This window comes from Gymnogyps californianus, chromosome 4 (assembly GCF_018139145.2).
Source record: "Gymnogyps californianus isolate 813 chromosome 4, ASM1813914v2, whole genome shotgun sequence".
NCBI classification, from domain to species: Eukaryota; Metazoa; Chordata; class Aves; order Accipitriformes; family Cathartidae; genus Gymnogyps; species Gymnogyps californianus.
The window spans coordinates 51,236,267-51,257,358 of record NC_059474.1 but is presented as its reverse complement, the minus strand read 5'-3'; the positions used below and the strand labels follow the sequence as shown (position 1 = coordinate 51,257,358).

Here is a 21,092-nt window from a genome sequence, read left to right as displayed (position 1 = left end):
CCCTCCCCTTTTCACTTTAACCTTTCTCTTATTTCACCAACATACCCCTAGATGGAAAATCACAGAGGGGTTATGTTTACATCGCTTCACACTTTCTAAATTCAGGCCAAATATTGCACCCTGTCGTGCTCCACTGGGCCCTGGCACGTCTGGCTATGCCGTCGGAGGCTTCCTTGGCACAGGGGTTTGTTTTGCCTTGCTGACTTGACGCCACGCTGGCCGGCTCCGTTAACCTTTAAGCGTGCGAGGGCAAGAGACGCTCGCGATTTTCACCACAGCCCCACTGATGTCACTTGGCTGAAAGCAGGTTTTGTGGTGACATTTTCAGCGGCAGCCCGGTTCTGATCGAGCCCAGACTCTCACACAGGCAGAGTGTCTCCTCTTCCCGCTCGGCACCTAAGCCGCAGCTGCCGGCTGCCTGGCCTGGGGTCGCCGTGATGCCGGGGGGGGGGGTTCGCCCGGGGCCTGCCCCTCGTCCGCCATGCCCCGAGCAGCCTTCGTGACAGAGAGCCCTCCTCGCCGAACCCTCCCGGCGGCTCCCGCGGGAGGGGCAGGGGGCAGGCCCTGCTCCCCCCGCAGGCGGCGGGGGCGGGCCGGCAGGGCGGGCGGCACCCTGGGGCCGGGCCTCCCGCCTTGAGGGGGCCGCCAGGCCCAGCGAAGGCGGGCGCCTAGGGCGGGCTGCGGGAGTCGGTCCAGCCGCCGGCCGTCATGGGGGCCGGGGCGCTGGCCATACGCGTGAGTAGGGGCTGGGCGGCCGGGCTGGGAGGCCGGGGACGGGGGCGGCGCTGCTGGGGGAGCGGCTGCGGAGCGCGGCCAGGCCGTGGGGAGCGGGGGCGGCTGGCTGCCGCCTCCCTCCCGCCCTCCGCCGGGGTCCCTTGCGAGGCGGGGGAGAAGAGAGGCCGGCCTGGGCTCGGTGCCTTCTCCTCGTCCCCAGCTCTTTCCTTCTCCACTCTCGGCAGCTGCCGCTCCTTTGGGAAAGGTGAAGATTAATAAAGGAGATTCCAGGCTTCCCCCCCACCCCCATTTTTTTCAGCCAGGGAGCAACTGTGTTAAGGTTGTTGGATGAGCTGAAAAAGTGCATCCCTGTGGCATATAAATAGCTTTTTCTCAACTCCAGTCATGTTGTCTGGACAGCACTTTGTGGCGGTATCATGCTGAGATGATTAAGTTGCTTTTTCCAGTCGTGGTGATCAGTAACAGTTGCATTAATATATGGACAAATTTTCCCTGTGTAAAATCAGATCTTCTGTCTATAAGATTATATAACATTGAACTCTTTGTTTCAGAGCTGTTTTGAGGGAGTGATTTCATTTTGATTTTGGTTAGATGTATATTTTGGATAACTGTGCGTAATTTTTTGTTCCTAGTTAGCGCATCCTCTCCAGATCCTGAAACAAGCTCAAAAATTTCCTCTGCTGTTCCTGTGGACATGGGAAATGTCTCTTGGTTCTTTTGCAAATTTAAATCGTGAGTTTCCCCAAGTGAATCCAGCTCTGTGACTCAGGTTTTCAAATGCTGAAACGGAAACAGGCTGGAAACCTGTAACTGAGCAAGATTGTGAGGCTAATTGGAGGCCTTAATTGGAAAAGCTCTCTGAGCATCCCAGCTGCTCAGAAACTGCTCACAGGATTTTTGCTGTCTTCTGAATTTATCCCAGGCTACATGATTTTTGCCTTGGCATGTGTCTGCCTGGAGTGAAAATCATATATTATTCATTTAATCCTGAATGGGAACATCTCTTTTAAAGAGAGATGTGATGTTTTAGTAAGTCAGTCAAATTTTAGTTCAAACACTGATGCCTGTACTGTTTATCGTAAATATTTATAAGGTGGTCACAATAATGCTGGTTTTATTTATATATTGCAGCTCTGTTTCACAAATAATAAAACATATTTATGACGTTTATATAAGCAACATCTTTCGTAAAGATCAGATAAGTGTTGCATAGGTCCTGGGACTATAGAACACACATGGGAAAAATACAGCAGAGTGAGTGAACTGCCAGATCATTTTATATCTGAAAGGACAGTCATGCTTGATAGCAGCCCAGTGTCGCTGTTCATGTTGCTTATAGACTGCAGTAAAAATATCATCTCACAAATGAAGAGATTTCAAGGTTTTGTTTAAAATAAAAGATGTATGCCTTGCTAAAATCTGTCTTAACACAGTCAAGCACCAAGACCTAGGCAAGAGTCTGAGCAATTCTTTGTGTTACTGTATAATATTCTTTATGTGTAAGGTTTCTACTACCTGTTTGTTAATAAAACACAGTAGGAATAAGTTAATTTTTAAGCATCACGCTAGCAGTGGACTTCTTAAACAAATACATTGAACTCCATGGTAGCAGTGGCGCCCAGTTCCTGCAGTGTGATGTCAGAAACATGAGGAAATTCATCAATAGAAGAATTTACCTTTTTTTTTTTTTTTTTTTGAGTGAGTGAGATTTGCTGAGTTGTGCTGTGCTTGTCCATATTAGTGAAATAATGCTTAGGTGTGTATGGAAATCACAACTGTGGTGGGTGATGCTGCTGCTCTGCCTTGAGCTGTCTTTCCAAACATGCAACACCGTATGCTGATTTAGATTTCTGCCTATTATTGATCCTATAAATTAATCCTGTATTCTGTTATTCCCTTGGGGTTTTATTGGCTATGCTCTCATGTTTTCTCTGTCACTGCAACTCGAAACTTGTGAGAATGTTGTGTCTCCAGAAGAACCTATGGGATGTATGCAATTAAGGGTTTATTGTGGAGTGGTTTTTCTACCCCTCTTATTATGTGTGATTAGATTACATAGTCCCTTTCTAACCTTAAAACCTCAGTAATTAAATTTCAGACTTAGCAGATACTAAACGTAACATAAAGTCTTTCATAAGGATCCATCTCACCTGACAGTGGCCAAAATGAATCCCTAGGGAACAGCATCTGGAAGAAGGGTGCAGTGAAGCTTCCCGAGAGTACTCTCCCAGACTCTGACAGGCATCCTGGAGACAACCTGAACTAATGGTGGTGTATTGGGATTTTACATGTTCGTGTTTGTCCAGTTGCTTTTGTAACCCATGTGAACTGCATGAGTTACAACAGCAGTTTCCTGCGATTCCCAATTACTTGTTACTCTAGTAACAAGCTTGCATACAAAAGTGTGTCTTTCTCCCTTATCTTAACTACAGGCTGTTTACACTCTTTTCCTGCTAGTTACTCTTCTAGTTTTTTCTCTGTTCATTCTTATTTTCTTATTTCACAGAGATTTTCCTGTGGATTAAAAGGAAGTAAGACCAAAACCTTATTCTGGAGCGTAGAAGCTGATTTTGATGGATGTGCTTATGTTGTGACTATGCAACCTTCTGCAGCAAATGTGACTAATGCACTTTTTTTTCCCTCTGCTCCTTTAAGCAAAGCAAATCGGCTGTGAGATTGAAGGAGGACATGAAAAAGATAGCTGCCTTTCCACTGAACAAGCAGAGGGACACGACCTGTCCAAAGGTGTTTGGTGTGAGTCTTCTGGAGCTCCAGCAGCAGGGACTGAGCAAGAACGGCATCCCAATTGTTGTGTGGAATATAGTCGAGTACCTCACCCAGCATGGTAAGCTTAATGGAGTCACTTTTGCTTAGTAGCACTCTTTATGTAAGACTCTTCAAAGGGAGGGATCTGTCTTTTTTGTGGTACAGGGGCTAAGTAAGGTTGTGGCACAGGCAAAGAATATTACTGTATGTGGTTTGCTTCTTTTTTTTTTTTCTGCCTTGATGCTGAACTTAGTTTTTAATAGGATATTTATAAAGGTAAACTACAGTGTTATGAAGCAGCACACTCTCATAAACAAGCTGTTCAGTTTATAAATGGAATGTATTTCATTTGTGAAGGTTTGTGTCATTTTCTAGTTGCAAAACATTTGTCTTTAACACTTTCTGACAGTGAGAAGACAGAAGTATCTATATAGAGATATTCACGTGCACACCCCCCCCCCCCCATCAGAGAACATTACTGAAGAGGAATACATGTTCTTACAGGTTTTCAGATAGATTCCAGTTATTATTAATCCCCTCAAGGAAGTAGGCATCCAATTCTTAGCTTCTCTTTGCATTCATTTAATGGGACTTTAGTTCCTGTTGTTGAAATACATCTCTCTGCAGAAATCTAGAGCACCGTTGGTGCACAGATGTATTCTGTGGCAGCTGTTCAGCAATGGAAAAGATATTGTGGAGGTAGTTTCATCTTGTAAGAAGCTGCATCTGGTTTTACCCTAAGGTTTTCCTTTTAGCTACTCAGTAACGATGATCCAATTGCAGAGCCTTAGATTCCATGTCTGTATCTTGATAGACCCTCAGAAGCTGATAGATGCAAACATGATTTGAAAGTTAGCTTGGATTAAGGTACAGTGCAAACTTAAAACATAATCCTACCTTTACTCAGCAGCATCTTGCTTCATCTACTTCTACTTGCCTTAAAGTGGTCTGCTAGAACACTGAAAGAGCAAGGATGCAAAAAGTTTTTGCATCATTTAGGGTTTAATCAAAACCCTGACAAACACTCTTGACTGCAAGTTGTGGGCTGTGCTCTGTGTTCCATAAAAAGATCTGAATCCCACACGACTGTGTCCCAAATATGAACTAAACAAGCCAAGTCCTCTACTCTGCAGCAAGATTAGCTAGGCTTCTGAATGCCAAGGTGATTTTCCAGCCCTGATAAAGATACAATGCATTCTCTTTCTCAAAAGTGCAAGCAAGATCTCAAAGATGCCCTCTTACATGGGAAGTTCTTGAAACGGGTGTCCTGTGCTTGCCTAAGGTTTGTTTTGTGAATTAATGGTGAAGTTAACTGTGAAGACATTTTTTAACAGAGGCCCGGGTATGAATTCAAACTATTTGGAGGCAGAGTGTTCTGTGAATCATGGTCACTGTTTGTTCAGTATTGTCTTACAACTCCTGTTCTGCAAAGATACTGTAATAGACATTGTAGGGCTTTTTAAAGCCAGACCATTTCAGAGTCTCTCTTCTAGCTCATTGAGGACTGACTACCCATTTCAAAAAGCTGAGCTGGCTGTTGGGCAGCTACATCCTTGAACTAAGTTCGCATTAAGCTGCCTATTTTCAAATTTATACATGAAGCCAAGTTTTCCTATGCTGAATTTAGTAGTATCTGATTACTGTTACCAGTATGTTCTAGCCTCTCTTTATTTCCATAAATGACTGAGGAAGAGGAAAGGAAGTTTTATCTGCATGGGGACTGTGTCCTTTGCTCACTTAGTGCTGCAGAAATGAAAATCATTATTGAGATGTGGTGTTTTCTGCTGCCCCCAAGATGGCAGTACAGCATGCCGCATAAGAATGTGTTTTGTTGTGAATACAGGAATACAAGATCTGTAAGCAGTTATCTTATATTAGTCAAGTAAAATGCTTGAGTGCTTGTCCATTTTTTTTCCCTTACTAGATCAGTTTGTCTTCTGGTCCAATAAAAGAGATTATTTCTCGCTACAAACTCTGCTGCATCAGTATTGATTTCTTGGACTGGAAGTGTTCTGTCAGACTGCTGTTTCGTGATGTCTGCTCTGAACTGATGAAAAACATGTATTTTGATCCTTTCAGTGTTATGCTTCTGAAGGAGAATAAGCAGGTCTATAGACACAGTATTAGAAAAGGAAGAATTTTTGCGGTGAAAGTGTTCTAGAGAAAAATTAATTTACTGAGTTCACCTTTAGGCACTTTACTGAAGGTTTTGAATCTCAGCATATGCCTAGAAAGTGATGTTTGATACAGTATGATTCATCTGTCTTCCTCCTTGAAAACCTCCTTCTTTCTGCATCTCCTTCACTGGGTGTGGGGTGTCTGGCCTGAAGTGATCGATACCTTTTCTTTTTCATTGTGAAATACTTTGGGCTTCATGCTGTCCAAAATATGCATTTGCTCACTGAGATTTTCTGCTATCGTAAAGTTGCAGTGCTCATTATGGAGTTACTGCTGCAGTCAGCACACATTCAGATGTTTTTGCTTTGTGATGGTCACAGGTGAGAAACTGTTACCTTAAAATGTGAAGCTGGAAGTAGTCATCTGTGTGAATTTGGCAGAGTCCCGCTCAAGGTAACGGGCTACTTGCAAAAGTGAAACAACAGAACTGTTTTGTAGAATCTGGATCCTTTTCTGTTGAAATATACCAATGCAAAATGCAGCTGTCTCAATTGATTTCTGCACGGTATGAGGTTACAGCAATGCCACTGAGTTTTGTGGGTTCTTAAAGAGTATCCCAGGCCTCAAGATCTGGTCATGAGTGTTTGTTAATTATCATAATCCAATTACTTGACTAGAGGGGGTTTCTGGGGGGGAAAGAGTATTTTTTTTTTTTTTTTTAACTATGTTGTATTAGTTGCCCCCCATTGTATTACTACAAGTGTATTATTCACACAAGAATATCTGTTTCATCATATCACTGGGATGTCTTAGTTCAGATCAATCTCATATGCAATATATAATTACAGGTATGACGCAGGAAGGCCTCTTCAGGGTAAACGGCAGCATGAAAATGGTAGAACAGTTGCGTCTGCAATACGAGCGTGGAGAAGAGGTGGAACTTGTAAAAGATGGTGATGTGTACTCAGCAGCCAGTCTGTTGAAATTATTTTTGAGAGAGTTACCAGATGGGATTATCACATCTGCCTTACATCCCAGGTTCATTCAGCTTTATCAGGGTAAGTGAGAGGTAAAATCTCCATCCTTCAATGCGCTTTCTTTCTGGATAATTGGTTATGCAGTGAGCGTAACCAATACTCTCTTAGTTTACCTACTTCATTCTGCATTTCCTTTGACTTTAGCTCTCACCTGCTCCCAGAGTGCTTGCAGATGTGCAATTCTGTTACGAGAGACAGAAAACTGTTTCTTACATGTTTGGTAAAGTCTAGACTGTTTATGATTTTCTAATCCAGTTATATCTGCTGAATATAAACAGAAATGATCAGCTGGTTTCTTTGAGCAATCTTGTAGACAATACCTGCAGTCTCTTTAGGACACAGATTTGCTTCTGTTTTGTTAGGGTGATTTCTGGCAATTTCGTTCTAATGGACTCTGAAAAGTTCTAACAACTTCGTCTGCTAATCAAATTGAATATCCATTAGGCCCAAAGCATATGTTGTCTAAGTTTCTACTTACTAAGTGATGTGATTGCCCATCAAAAAATGAGCCAGTTTGCAAGTAACAGCAGACTTTACCTTTTATTCCCCGTCATAGCACACAACCTTGAAGACTTCTTTTTTTTCTTTCTTTATTTTTCCCTTCAAGTGGTGGATCAACCATAAGAAAGAACATCACTTCTGCTTTAGAAAGTTGAAACTTGCACAACTCTCTGTCAAATGATTTCTCAATCTAATTAATCTGTATCAGACCGTGCATGTTGTTATGTGGAATAGGTGGTGATTGGCCCTGTTCCTTGACCATGTGGGTCAGTGGCAGTTCTTTTCTCTTGCTGCAGGCAGTCGATGCCTCTTCTTGCTGTCTTCCTAAGAAGCTGCAAAGTGAGTGGGTAAACGTTACTAGAGATGTGCTCTTTGCGGTAAAGCAGGCAAAGGCGATGCATGATGCAGAGGAGGAACATGTGCTCTGATATGCATCCCTAGTGGAAGATGGTGCAAAGTTCTCATGCTCTTGTCCTGAGGTCTCCCTTCCGCTTTTCTTGTCTGCAGTGGAGATGAAGTTTAGCCATTGGCTGGAGGAGGGAGAACACGACCATGTCTCTTCTTTCTTTCCTGTTTGGGGCTGTACAGACTGTTGAGGGTGCACTGGAGAAGAGCTCTGTGCCTTCCCTTGAGTGCAGGCATTTCAGCTGTAATCAGGTTGTATGTGGGCTGTGTAAAATACCTTCCTCATTTAGTAAAGTTGTCTGGGGCCCAAGAATTCAGGGTTCAGGAAGTGTTGTGTAGGAAGGTGCCGTTGTTTTAAAAAGTCCCTTTTTTTCTGGTCATCGCTGTGCTTTCTTTTGGGTTTTTTAGGTTTCACTAGGTCTGACTCATGACCTGTATTTAATTATATTCTTTCTCATAAATCACTGTTTAAATGGAAATTTTGTTTAAGTCACACCTTTGCTGTTCTACATCCCTGTCCCCGCAAAGGTCATATTGGTGTATTGCACCAGGAACTACTGATGAACTTTGTGAACAGTGGTGTTTGTGGAAAGTTTAATTTGTTCCTGCTTCCCACAGGAAATGCAACCCCCCCCCAGTACTTTCTATGGAAATGAGATAGATAGCCTTACTTAGCAGATTTACCCACCAAGCATTTTTGTTTCAAAAAAAAAGTTACTGGTGTAACTTATGAACCCAGTTCTGCAAAAGTCAGTCCAACTGTGACATGTCTTCATAGCTAAGTTTGCCTGTATTGCACAATAAGCTTCATTTATAGTCCCATTATAGTTTTGATTAGGAAAAAAAAATTATTTGAAAAATACCAGATTGGCTGTTATGGCAAGGGGAAGGCTTTTGTAAAGTTTTTGAAGAAAACTGAGGGTTTTTTCATGCCCTAGAAAATACAGCATAAATGAGTTGCTGTGAAGGGCACTGATGACTTTCATCGGGTTCAGATTAGCTTAAGTGTTAGATGGGCCTTTTTACAGTTAAATGATCAACCAGCTATGCAGGATTGGAGGAGTTATCTGTTCACTTATCAAAGTATGTACAAGGATATTCGTTGCAAAATGGTACCAAGAGAGCGCGTGCCTGGGTGTTCTTTTTGTAAACTATGAAGAAAGTAGGTCAAGCTGGTTCTGAGCCAACAGGTTATTAAAAAATAACTTTGAATCTGGAGCCACTTCGCTGCATGTCTGCAGTGAAGGCAATTACAAGCTCTGTTACAACCTCTGTATTCCCTCCTGTCGAAGCTTTGCATGGGAAATGGTTTTTTAGGATTATGTTAGAGTTGCTTTGGAATATTTTCAGGGATTGGTATCAGCATTTTTTTAAGCCAGCTGAGATCTTGGCCTGAGAATAACGCACATTTACTTTACTTCCTATAAAAATTGTTACAGAGTGATTCCTCTAGTTAAAAATAGCTGGACTGAAAATTACAAATTTTACCTGTGCTGTAACCCTTTTTAATTCCAGGTATAGTCTTTGTTACCCAACCAAAGAGTAAATAATCTGCTCTTTTATGAAAAAGAGAGAACCCGACCCATTGGTAGTTCAGGAAGTCCGCGCAGCTGGTTTGGCATGCTGTCTGAAGCCTGTGCAATGTCGTGTGAAACGGAGCTCTGCACGCTGCCCCCAAATCCTGATGCATTGCTGTTTGTATAAATATTCAGCGTAATGCCAAGACTATGCAGTTCCAGAAAACATCACATAGCGTATCCTAAAGGCTGTTTCCTGTGTCCTGACGTTCTCTCTCTGCCATTGGAGAAGAGCAGTGGCAGTGGGAGCTGAGAAGGGCCTCCCTCTGTCAATGATGTTGATCGGAGATGTGTGTAGCAAGTGCAGGCCAGGGACACACTGATAGTGATCTTTGTGTTGGCCGGTCTCCTCAGAGCACCTCACAAATATGAAGGCTGCTCCTTGCAGGGAGTCATGGGGTAAAAAATGTCCATCACAATCTCTTTTGTGACTGAGGCTTCACTGCAGAGCAGAGCTGTGCCTGGCTGTTGAAAATGGGCTGTGCTTACAGAGCAGTGAAAGTTTCTTTCAGAAGCCTCAGCTGGAAGAAATCAGCAGCTCCCATACAGCAATCCCTGCTTGAGCTTGTTTATTCCTTCTGGCTTTTCATTCCTTATCTTTTATATCATGATCACTGACTCTTAAGACATTTTTACGTACTAGGAACTGTATGCACAGCTGTTATACCCTTTCACAGGTCACTTGCTTTCAGCAAGACAGGTTGCTATTGTACTTTTCCTTTTTAACACACAGAAAGCTTCTCCCTTATGTGAATTTCTTTTTTGTTGTTGTTGCATTCCCTCCTCCAGCGGGGGCACAGTGAAATGTGGGCTCTTGTCTTGCTTTGGTACTCAGTCTAATTAAGTTGAACGCTATTTGATCACTCTGGCTTCTTGACATTGCTCCAACCTAGAGAATTTATATTTTTCAGTGGGCAGGAGCTAGATGTGAGTTCTGTCTCACATACCTCCTCCTGCTCACAACCTGCCACGGCTGGCAAGGTTTTGTCTGGTGCCCATGAACAGCCCTGCTAGTTTCAGGGAGAGGGATGGGAGGTGGTGGAAGGGAAGGAGCAGCTCCCTTCTGGATCAACAAGTCAGTTTAGGGAACACTTAGTAGCCAGCAGCTGTTTAAATTACATGAACAAGCAGAACCAAAAATACAGGTTGTGTTGGGGGATTTTAGAGGTCAAATTTCAACCTGAACAGTGACTGTGAAAATGAGTAGATGAGCGCTGACCCTTTAACCATGGTAACTGCAGCAATGCAGCAAATCACATTCACTAGATGTCTGTGGTTCTCCAGGCTCTTGTGGCATCATTTTAACATTTTCCTTTGGCTTTTATTGTCATTTTGGTGTTATCAGGACTAGTTCCAAACTAGAGAAATAACTTCTGTTTTCCACATGCAGAAGATGTTTGTTATGCAGTAAAAACTCTTGGAACTGGATTTCTTATGCAGATGATGACACTCAGCAGAGCTGCAAAAGAAGTGGGAGTGCTCTGCTCCCAATATGTCAGAATGCAGCATAAATACAGGTCTGCAAAGTGCCATAATGATGCAGAGTGAGGGGTCTCGAGTTGGATTGTGATGACAACCTTCTTATGATGAGGACTTCCAGCATTTCTGCTACTGATGGCAACAAGGCGTGATTTCTTTTTTCTTCTGGGGCAGGATTGTGTCTGAAGCAGATTGCTTCTTGGCAGAGAGAGATGGGAGTCCCACTTCCCGTAGATTGTGGAGGTGGAAAGAAATGCTTTGATTCCTCCAACAGCCCGGTGGGCGCAGTGGTACTGCAATGTACAACCTGCTGCCTATGTGCCGAAGATTAACTTCCTAGGGCATGTTGATAGCTACAGACAGATGCAAGCTTTTCTGTCTGCTCTCCAAGCTGGTAGTATGCAAGGCAGCTGAAAGCTATGCAGACATGGTAGCATGACACTGAGCCTTAGACTCTCTTCCTTGCCTCACAGCAGAGATAATTAGCTAGGGCATGGCACTGTGCTGATAAGGTTTCAGTGCTTCCAGGCTGGAGTTGTTTGGGTTCAGACCATTTAACACATGAGTAAAGCAATTATACACACCTGTCTGCAGGCATCCATACCTTTAGTGATGTTCAGGCAGCATACTCTGCAGGGGGAAGGAGTAGCATGAAGAGGGATGGATTGGGGAATTAGATTCTGTCTATAGCATGTCAAAGAAACTCAATATGTTCAGAAATAGGATGAACCATTGGAAAATATGCCCCTCTTGTTGTGATCTGTGGGTGTATACTGAAATTAAATAAGACTGAAAACACCCTTGCAAATGTGTCTGTGCCTCCTACACTGTTGAGGCTCCTGTTTCTAGTTAATTAACATTTTTAGAGAGACTGCCTGTCCTTTTCAGTTATCTCCTTGACTTGTCCCTCAGTAGTGAGTCCCTAGCTCAGTTCTGAGGTGCCACACTGCCTTTGCTGGCTTCCTTGGCCCTCTGCCTGTGTCACGCTGTGTTCTGTGTCCTCTGGCTGCTAAGCCTAGATGTGACCTGAGGCTGCTGGTTTTATTCCCTTCCTCAGCCCAGAAACCACCATCTCATCCCTGTTTTCAAGCCCTTCCTGGCTGCTCATCTAGCTAGGTTTCTCTTGCAGACCCCTGCTGAGGTGCCATCTACTTCACATGGCTTCTGGCAGGCTCCCAAAATAAAAAAGTTAATGGCTTTTGACTCTGCCTTGAGAGCACCTTCCCCTTAGCCTTCATTCTTCTTTTACTCCTTTCTCCTTCTCCCTGCTGTACTGGGCAAAATTTTCAAAAGAGCTTCGTGTGCTGTGCTTGAACATTACGAGTGTGTTGGTAGCTGGGCATATCTGGAAATATGGCTTGAATATAGGTTCCTGAATTGCCTTTGAAAATCTGACACTGCTGTTTCCATTATTTACAAGCTCGTTTTTCTCGTCTCAGGATGCTGCAGAGACTGAAGCATATGCTTAGCTTCATGCCACCCTCTTTAATCTGGCTGAATAAGAAAGACTGCACTTGGTAGTCTTGACTTCCATGGGACAGCTTGTACTTTACAAAATGAGGCATGTACATAAGCTTAGGGCTTTGGTACACTTGATGCTTGTCTGCTTGGTAGCGTAAACAGCACTGGTGCTCTAATGTCTCTCTGACAGTCAGTACCAGCTGAGTAAACCTTAGTGACTGACCTTGAAGCAAATTGAAAAATTGTCTAGCAGGTGGACAAAAGGAGGAGGAATGCTCCGAGGAATTGGTTGTCGTGACTCCAGACTATTTTTGCTCTCTAATAAGTTGAAAAGCTGTTTTATTTGAAGTACTATGGTCATGGATAGCAGAGGTACACTTGTCCTGAAAAAAGTACAAAGTGCATGGAATACTATGTATGCATGTCACCCTCTAAATTCACCACCAATTGTAATAGTAATTTTTTAAAATAAAGCTGAAATCCACGAAATAAGTGTCAGCACCAGGAGAATTAACAAATTAGTTTTGATTTTTGGATTGTATTGGCAGAAAGGCTTGAGTTCCTTCCCTTGGTTTTTCACTGGAAAAGGAGAGAGAGGAAAGCCGTATTTTCTTTCTCCCATTTCACAAGGACAATGATTTCATGGCTCAGTAAATGGCGTTTGCTGCCTCATGTTGTTCAGTGTCTCTGTGTCCTTCAATTAGGGTAATTTCTCAAGATCTTATGATCTGATATCTGTCTCTGTTCTTGAAAGTACAGAAATGAACAAAGGTTTGGCTGTGCGCAGCGATAAGCATCTCTGATGTTGATCTGCACCACATAATATATCATGGTTAATGAACAGGGACATCCTACCCACCAAATACAACTGATGCCACAAGGCCAGTAGCTTTGGTTGTTGTCAAGAGTGCAAACCTGTGTTCAGAATGTTTTGTGGCGGTTATTAGCATCTTTCTAGTTTGGAAGGGATGGAAAATCCTTCAGTAAATGGAAAAGTACCTGTCTAAAGTCCCAGTGGGAGGTTCAGAGAGGCAATTAGTTCTCAAGAGTATTCCCTAATTAGGTGGCGGGGTGATGATGGTGGAAGAGGTGCATGTTTTTCTGAGAGATGGCTTTGGCTTTCCTTATCATAACTGCAAGCAATTTATAATAGAAAACACTATGTGCTAATTGTTCTGTTATCTAAAGAGAAGTATGTTAGGAGGTGAATTTTAATGTTCTGGCTACGTGGAAATTAGTTGTGTTTTGTTTTTCTTTAAGCTTCATGAAAAGATAATTAGTAATCAAGTCAGAGACTGTCCAGTCCGCTTTGATCAGTGCAAATACAAATCCAATTAAATTCCTTATTGTTATTGCGTTTAATACAGCCTTCAGAAGCATCCTGAAATTTTGCTGCAGAAATAAAAATAATAAATCAGATTTCTTACTGTTACCAAGCTGATTCATAGTAGCAAAGTCATGCTTGTTTTCATTCTGTATAGCTCTAAAAAAGTTTTGAAAGAAATACTTGCGGTAAATAAGCAAATAATATTTTTGCTCATCTGCTTCATGCATATTTGATATTTGACTTTTCTGAAGGAGCTAATTTCTTAGCTGTAGAAGAAAAGGATATAATTAATCAGTTGGTTGAAATGTTTGGTCCTGTAATTTGACTGGCATTTTAAACTTTGACCTGCTGTCATGAAAGAATTCATATTAAGTCTGTGGTACCAAAACAGATACATAAAAATGAATTCTCTGTGCATATAAAACTTAAAAGGCTTCTCTTGCCATGTACTGTATTATGCATGTCATGTAGGGCAGGAAACCTAAGCTTGGAAACAGATGAAATCCCGCAAGTTCAGCTGTATGAAGTGGCAAGTACGTACATACGAAACTCATTTGTTTCCCAAACTATACACAGGATAAATCCTGTTTATTAGCCACAAAAATGTCTGGTTGTAAAACAGAAATCATATTGTGACTTAATGGTTGAGTTCTCAGGAGTCACTTTCAGATATTTTTATAGAGACTGCTGATTTACACAGCTAACCACTTTTCAAAGCACTCTACCCCTGGAATACTGTGCAATCAAGCCCTGGAATATTTCTGGGAAGTTAAAAGTAAAAACGAAGATGAAACTTCTGAAGCATTTGTACGTACCTTACACTGTGTTCAAAGCTTTTCATTTTCCCCTCCCTGTTTTTTCCCCTCCGGTTTTTCCTCACAGAAATGTTGGGGAAATGTAAAATGTTCTTTGTTCCTGCAACACAAGGCATGGGATGTTTTCCTGCCAGTCTTTGCTGCATGCTGGTAGCAGGGCATACAGCAGAGGCAGCAACTAGTTGCTGAACTGTTTCAGATGCAGCCTGTTTTATGACATGTTCTTGACTAAAAACGAGTCCTGAAGACTAAGCAAGGTTTGGTTTTGATTGAATGTTGGATGAATCTCCTTGCTAAGGATCATAACGTCCTCTGCATGAAAAAATACCTTGTTACCCTAAGCATGGGGAGGATGTCTGTATTCCCATGGTAAGCCAGCAGCTAATTTGGGACAAGGCAATCTGTTACAGAGAACACAGAAGGTTAGCATTTAGTGTGAGCTCACTTTGGCTTTGTGGAATAAAGACATCCTTCCAACCACTAGAAGTGTTTTTAAACCTTACAGTACATCTCTAAGGAAAAAGCAATTACCCAACAACAGTCTTACAGCATTAACACCATCAACCTATAAGGCTGATAAAGAAAAAAAGTACTAGAAATGCACAGCTGCCCTCATGTTAATGGACACTACTTATAATTAGATCAGTGAGGAGAACCTTTGGGGCCTGAGGTCTTCTGTCTGAAAATGCTGTTGCACAAAAACCCAACTCTGCATATGTGAGAGTTTCAGTGAAATTTAATTTTGGTGGAGAGTAGAAATTAATATTACCAAGCATCCTGTTTTGGCATAAAGGGAAGGAAATACTGAATTGTTTTCAAAACTTTGCTTTTATTAACGTGTAAACCCAAGATTTTGGTGGGTACAAATTACTTTTTGGAAAGTGTTTTTGGGGTGGAGGAGGGGAGCAAAGAATTTTGCAGGGTTTGAGTTCGATTCCAGAAGCAGAACACAATTAAGTAGAAGCTGTGTGTGAGGCCAAGCTTGTGTTCACTGCCTGGGTGTGTATAAATGCAGAATCTGTGAAGTTCACGCAATTTTTGCTTTAAAAAAAAAAAAGGCAACAAAAACCTGCATGAAAGAAAACTGACCTTAGTCATACTTTGATATTACTCAGTTCAGTATGGGAAACTTTTATCCATACTTAAATTGTAGAAGATTGTACAGTATAACAAGGCCACTCTAACATTAGGCCAAGTTTTGGCTCATTACGGAGTGTAACGCTGCCCTGAACAGCCTTTTTGCCATAAGCAGGACTGCTCACCTAAGACTTAGTACAGACTTGTCACTGACAAAAGATACAAAATTGAGCTTTTCATAAAATGCACCCACAGAAAGTACTGTAGTACCATTATTCTACCACCATCTGCATTTCAGGAGACTCCTTGTTTTACTCTGCTTGCTTTCTTCTTTTTGAAGGTTTTCGTGGGAGGGAAAACTAAAACAGAGTATGAGGCAGGGTTTGGGAAGTAGAGGTAACATCCAGAAGAAGCATGGAAGCAGGAGATCTGGTAGAGCTGGAGTTAAAGCAGATATAGTATGTACCAGGTGGGAATAAACATGCTCCAATGCTGTTAGCAATGACCACTGCTGATTCTGCTCAGGAAAACAGTTACAACATAAAGGTGAGCATGAAACAGTGCCAGTGGTGGCCAAGGTGAGCCTCAGGAGAAAGGTGCAGGTTCCCTGTGGAAAATTGAAGGGTTTGGAGGATTCTGTGTCTCTGAAGAGAAATAAGACTAAATTTTAGATCCCACTGCTTGGTCACCCATGTAAATAAATTGGCAGCAATGTAGAAAACCATATACATATGTTTTTTGTTCTCTTGCTTTTCCTAGACACTAGAAACGACATGCAGAAGGAAAGTAACTTGAAAGAACTCCTTAAAGAACTGCCTGATGCTCATTACTGCCTGCTGAAGTATCTGTGCCAGTTCCTGATAAAGGTTGCTGAACATCATGTAGAGAACAGGATGAACCTTTGCAATCTTGCCACTGTATTTGGACCAAACTGCTTTCAGTAAGTTGGAGTTTTCACTTTTCCCCATATGTTGACGGAGAATGTAATGGAGTAGATGGCCAGAAATGTAGCTCAGAACCCTAATTTGTCAGGGTGATCAAACGGAGGCAATGACTGGGGCTTTGTGATAAATTTTAGTGCTAAAGCTATTGTTTGAGCTGAATGGGAGCTGAGTTGCTCTCCCATCTCCTCTTGCTATTTTGCTAAACAGTTGGTCAGTTTTCTATTGCTGCGTCGGCAGCAGAGCAGGAGTATAACAATGAAAGGCCTTCAGGCTGTATAAGTGCAAGGAGACTTGTGCTCATACAGCTTTCTTCCTTTGCCATCAAATAATATGGATGCTTCTCTGCAGAAGGCTTTGAGAAAGGGTACCTGGGGGAAAAGGACTCCTAATGCACCTACCCAGGTGCTGTATAATTTCTAGAGATGGATACTGCATACTCTGCAGATTTGGCCTTGTGATCTGCTCTGTCCTCAAGATGCTAATGATTCTGGACTCTTTATCCTTCTGGTATATTCAGAAACTGCTCTGGAGGTTATGGGGTTCCACTGGCCTCTTTAGAGTTCTCACTGGACTCACTAGTTTTACTAGTTTCTTTCCTTGGGCCCAGTTCCTTGGTGCTTCTGGTGAAGACAACATGTTGTACATGCTCGTGGAGCTTGCAGCAGTAGCGAGAACAGTTATTTCCAGGTGTAAGAACACACTTGACTGAGAATGTTTCTGTTGAGTCACTGCTGTAATGCAGTGCACCATTAGCATCTTCACCCTGGTCTTGTCTGCAGTATAGCCACTGGCTGGCATCTAAGGTATGGGAGACACTTAGGGAGTTTAGTTCAGTCATCAGTCTTGAAAGGTGCGTGATATCAGCAAAAACAGACAAGTGAGTACCTTGTAGCAAATGTCAGATTTGTATTGATCTTTGTAAAATTTTGCTCTGGAATAATACTGAGTTGCCTAATGAGACTTAGATTAGATTAATTGCCTAAGGAGACTATCTCCCTAGGCTTTCTCTGTAGCCAGTGGAAAGAAGTAGACCTCTTTAAAGAGAGAAAACAGAAATTAGGTTCCTTGTAATGTATTGAGCCAGTTCCACATACCTAGGCTAGATGCTGCCTGCTCTCTTTTTAAAGGAGCCTATCTTTTTCCATTAATTAGGGAGAGAACACGCAGAGATGAGACATTTAAACCAAAGCTTGTCCTTGTGACTACACTGCTGCCTCATCTTCAGGTGTTGCTTATGGATGATGAAGGTGAATATGTCAGGATTAAAGCATTTGCTAGGTTAGTACAAAAAGATAAAGCATATTTTGAAAAGAATTGTTTTCCCCTCCAAAAGAAAGAAAACTCAAAAGACAGTAGTATATGCAGGAACGCATGAATATGAGAGTTAGTGGAAGCACAATACTGCAAATTTCTGACAAGGAAAAGCAAAACAATTTTTCAAGATTACACTTGTATGGGCAGTTTGGGAATTTCTGTCTAAATGTATCAGTAGAGTTAAGAACAAACAAAATAAATTAGAATAATCTGTGTCCAATGGCTAAATCTCTCTGACTGAAACTCCCAAGTGGCTATTAGAATAATTTTTAGTTTTCTCATCACTTTGTTCAGGAAAGTTTAAAAATTAGCTCTGCATACTTTTTGGTGTAGAATGCAGAAAGTTGCAGTTTGGAATTGCAATTGGCATTCCTGAGATTAAACCAAAGCATACTTCTTAAAAGCTGCATAGTTGTTGCTTCAACTGATTGCTGCTCCTAAGATGGCATAGAAAAGATGTAACAATTTTTGTAAGGTGCAGGGCCTGTGTGTAAGAGGGGCAGAATCGCATCATTCGATTGCAGAAGACTGAGAAAGGCAGAGTTCACTGGAGGTGAAAACACAAGGGCTCTTGTGGCTGTACATGAATGCAGCCAGCCCTGCAGTTGTGACACGCATTGAAATAAATGCTCATGTAGCAAAAGAGGCAGTGAAAGCAAGGCTTGACACTTAACAAATGGCTAATGCATTTTTTTGAAGACCCAAATATGTCAGAATTACAGATGTAGATTTTTATTTAAACTAAGTTTCACCATCTGGTAATTCAGCTGTGTCTTTCATCAGATCTTGATCTTTTCAAGGTAGTTGAGGATTATGGTCCAGACACAAAGATTGTGAGCAGCAGTTCAAATACCCTTTTCTCCTGTGTTAATGGATGCAGTCTTAAATTGCTGGAACTGTCACCATCTGTATCAACAAAGATTTGATAGGAGGGAAGAACTTGCAGCACTGAACTTTGGGCATTGGGCTTAGCCAGCTGGTTGGCCAAGCAGCCAGAGAGAAATCCTCAGAACACAATTCAGAGCTCCAGAGTAAGGCTGCCTGAAGCCTGCTTGGCAAGGGCTGTCTTACTACTGGCTACAGGCAGCCCCTAGAGAGACTAGCTGCAGAAATTAAATATCAGCAGGTGGTTGAAGCGAACACTCATCTCACTTTGCGTTGTTTATTTAGAGCAGTGTATGGTGTGTTTCTCTGGGACAAGGAAAGAAGGCTTAGCATCCAGCTTATCAGCAATTACACTGCTGAAGCAGGAATATCTGAGATTTTTCTGTCAGAAATTCACACGTCTAAAATCAACGTTGGAGTCTGTGTAGTTAATGCAGTGTCAGAGAAGATAAAGCCCATCTGCTGATAGTGAAGGATTACTTTCTACAAGGTATTTTTAGTGACATTTTAGCTATTTAAACATACTATCTCCTACTCCATAACTGAAGCTATTTAACAATTGAATAAATCTCACTGTTGGACCACTTTCCAGACATTTAGACTTCATTATAATTCTCTTCATCTCATTCTATTTTTCTACGTCAGGTTCTCTGTAATTTATCTCATCTCCTAAACTTTCAACCCTTATTACTTTTATCTTATCCACTACTTCCCTTGCTTCCTTACTTGCTGTTTGACAAACTGCACTGGTGCTTTTCTAATGAAAGGTTATCTTGTGCTGTCCGTATTTCTAATGAATAGAAGAGGGGACAAAATGGCTATTTGCATTGCTTGTAATGAAGTGTGATGTAAGATATAGGAAAATGTAAAGGGCAAGGTCAAACAGCTCGAAAAAGGAAAATATGATGATTTGAGATTTAGTGCACTGTTTCCTTCCAATTTGGATTGTTCAGATTTATTGTGATGGAAGCCAAAGGTCAAGTATACAGAGAAATACAGCCCTTGAGGAACAACGAGCATGAAGGTATAGGAACATAAATAGTTGTCTTTTCTGTCACTGGGCTAATCTGTGTGGAGTATTAACACTTGCAGCAAGGTTACTCTTGGAGGAAGTTATTGTCCGTTGACCTGAATTTCAGCTCCTGTAGAGCCGTAGCCTTAGTTATGGCCTGCTGCGTGTCTCCGCTCGGCTCTCACAGCTTGTGCTGAAGAGGAAGGAGAGGACCAGCTGGGTTTTCTCTTCTCCTCTCTGCTCTCTTGGAGCTGGATATCAGAGGGGCTGCTGCACCCATCCTGTCCTTTGGTTGGGATGGTAAGAGACGTGAGGTTACAACTGTACTGTTACAGTTACAGAGTAAGCAGAGGATCCATTTGCACCCTTTTTTGCAGCTCTCTCTCAAAGAATGATCTGTGTGTGTGGCCTCCACCATTCAAGCCCTCACTAACCTGACTGTGTCTCATTCCAACATAGATTAAGCATGTTGTGAGGGATTGCTCCATTCCCCCAAAAGTGGCTGGCAAATGCAGGTGTCCAGTTAAAATGCTAGAGTTAGATGCGGCTATTTCTGTCGTGGTTTAACCCCAGTCAGCAACTAAGCACCACGCAGCCACTTCCCCCTCTCCCCTCCTAGTGGGGTGAGGAGGAGGAAAGGGAAAAAAAAGTAAAACTCGTGGGTTGAGATAAGAACAGTTTAATAACTGAAGTAAAATATAATACTAACAATAGTAATAATGAAATATAATAATAATAATAGTAATGAAAAGGAATATAACAAAAAAAGGAAGGGGGGGGGGGGAAACAGTGATGCACAATGCAATTGCTCACCACCCGCTGACCAATGCCAGAGCCGTAATCCGTGCCTCCCGGCCAACTCCCCCTGTTTATATACTGGGCATGATGTTCCATGGTATGGAATACCCCTTTGGCTAGTTTAGGTCAGCTGCCCCGGCTATGCTCCCTCCCAGCTTCTTGCACACCTGCTTGCTGGCAGAGCATGGGAAACTGAAAAGTCCTTGGCTTAACATAAGCGCTACTTAGCAACAACTGAAACATCAGCGTGTTATCAACATTATTCTCACACTAAATCCAAAACCCAGCACTGTACCAGCTACTAAGAAGAGAGTTAACTCTGTCCCAGCCGAAACCAGGACAGATGACTACATAACAGAAGTCACCTGAAGGGTTGTACAAGAAAGCATTAGGTATGGAGAAAAGGTAGGTTGTCTTTAGGTATGGAGAAAATGTAGATCGTCTGTAGGGTAGCTGTAGGTGTTTCAGAGATTCAAAGAGATTTCCAATGTGTTGCTGAATTTGTAAGAATTAAAATCTGATCTGAAGTTCTGCATGAATGTCTTTACCTTGGTTTCTAGCAGCCTTGGAGCCTACACAGATTGGGTATATGAAGCTGACGTGAAAGCAGAGGGGCTGAACTAGAACTCCTCAGTGAGTAATATTGGCCTTTGAAACATTATGTGAATGGACTTTGTTTTCAGGCAGTGCAGTCCCAATCCTGCATCAGTCTTAAAAACAAATGTGCGTCCAGGATTGGGGTCAAAGTGCGTACTGAAAATTGTTGTTCTAACATTCATTATTGCAAATTGGAGCATGCAACATAACCTTTCTTACAGGGTTTGTATAGATTGAAAATACT

General features: G+C 42.1%; 1 protein-coding gene across 2 annotated transcripts in view; it reads left to right on the top strand.

Moving 5' to 3' along the window:
• Nucleotides 1-671: 671 nt before the first annotated feature.
• Nucleotides 672-21,092, top strand: part of FAM13A (family with sequence similarity 13 member A) — a 135,290-nt gene continuing 114,869 nt past the window's right edge. Inside the window, exons 1-4 of one of the 2 annotated variants that reach the window (XM_050895361.1) lie at nucleotides 672-735; nucleotides 3,391-3,580; nucleotides 6,468-6,677; nucleotides 16,058-16,238. In XM_050895361.1, the coding sequence (XP_050751318.1) occupies nucleotides 709-735; nucleotides 3,391-3,580; nucleotides 6,468-6,677; nucleotides 16,058-16,238 (608 nt within the window). In that variant the 5' untranslated portion in view covers nucleotides 672-708. The remainder of the gene's footprint in view (nucleotides 736-3,390; nucleotides 3,581-6,467; nucleotides 6,678-16,057; nucleotides 16,239-21,092) is intronic. The other variant, XM_050895360.1, reaches the window with a different exon arrangement.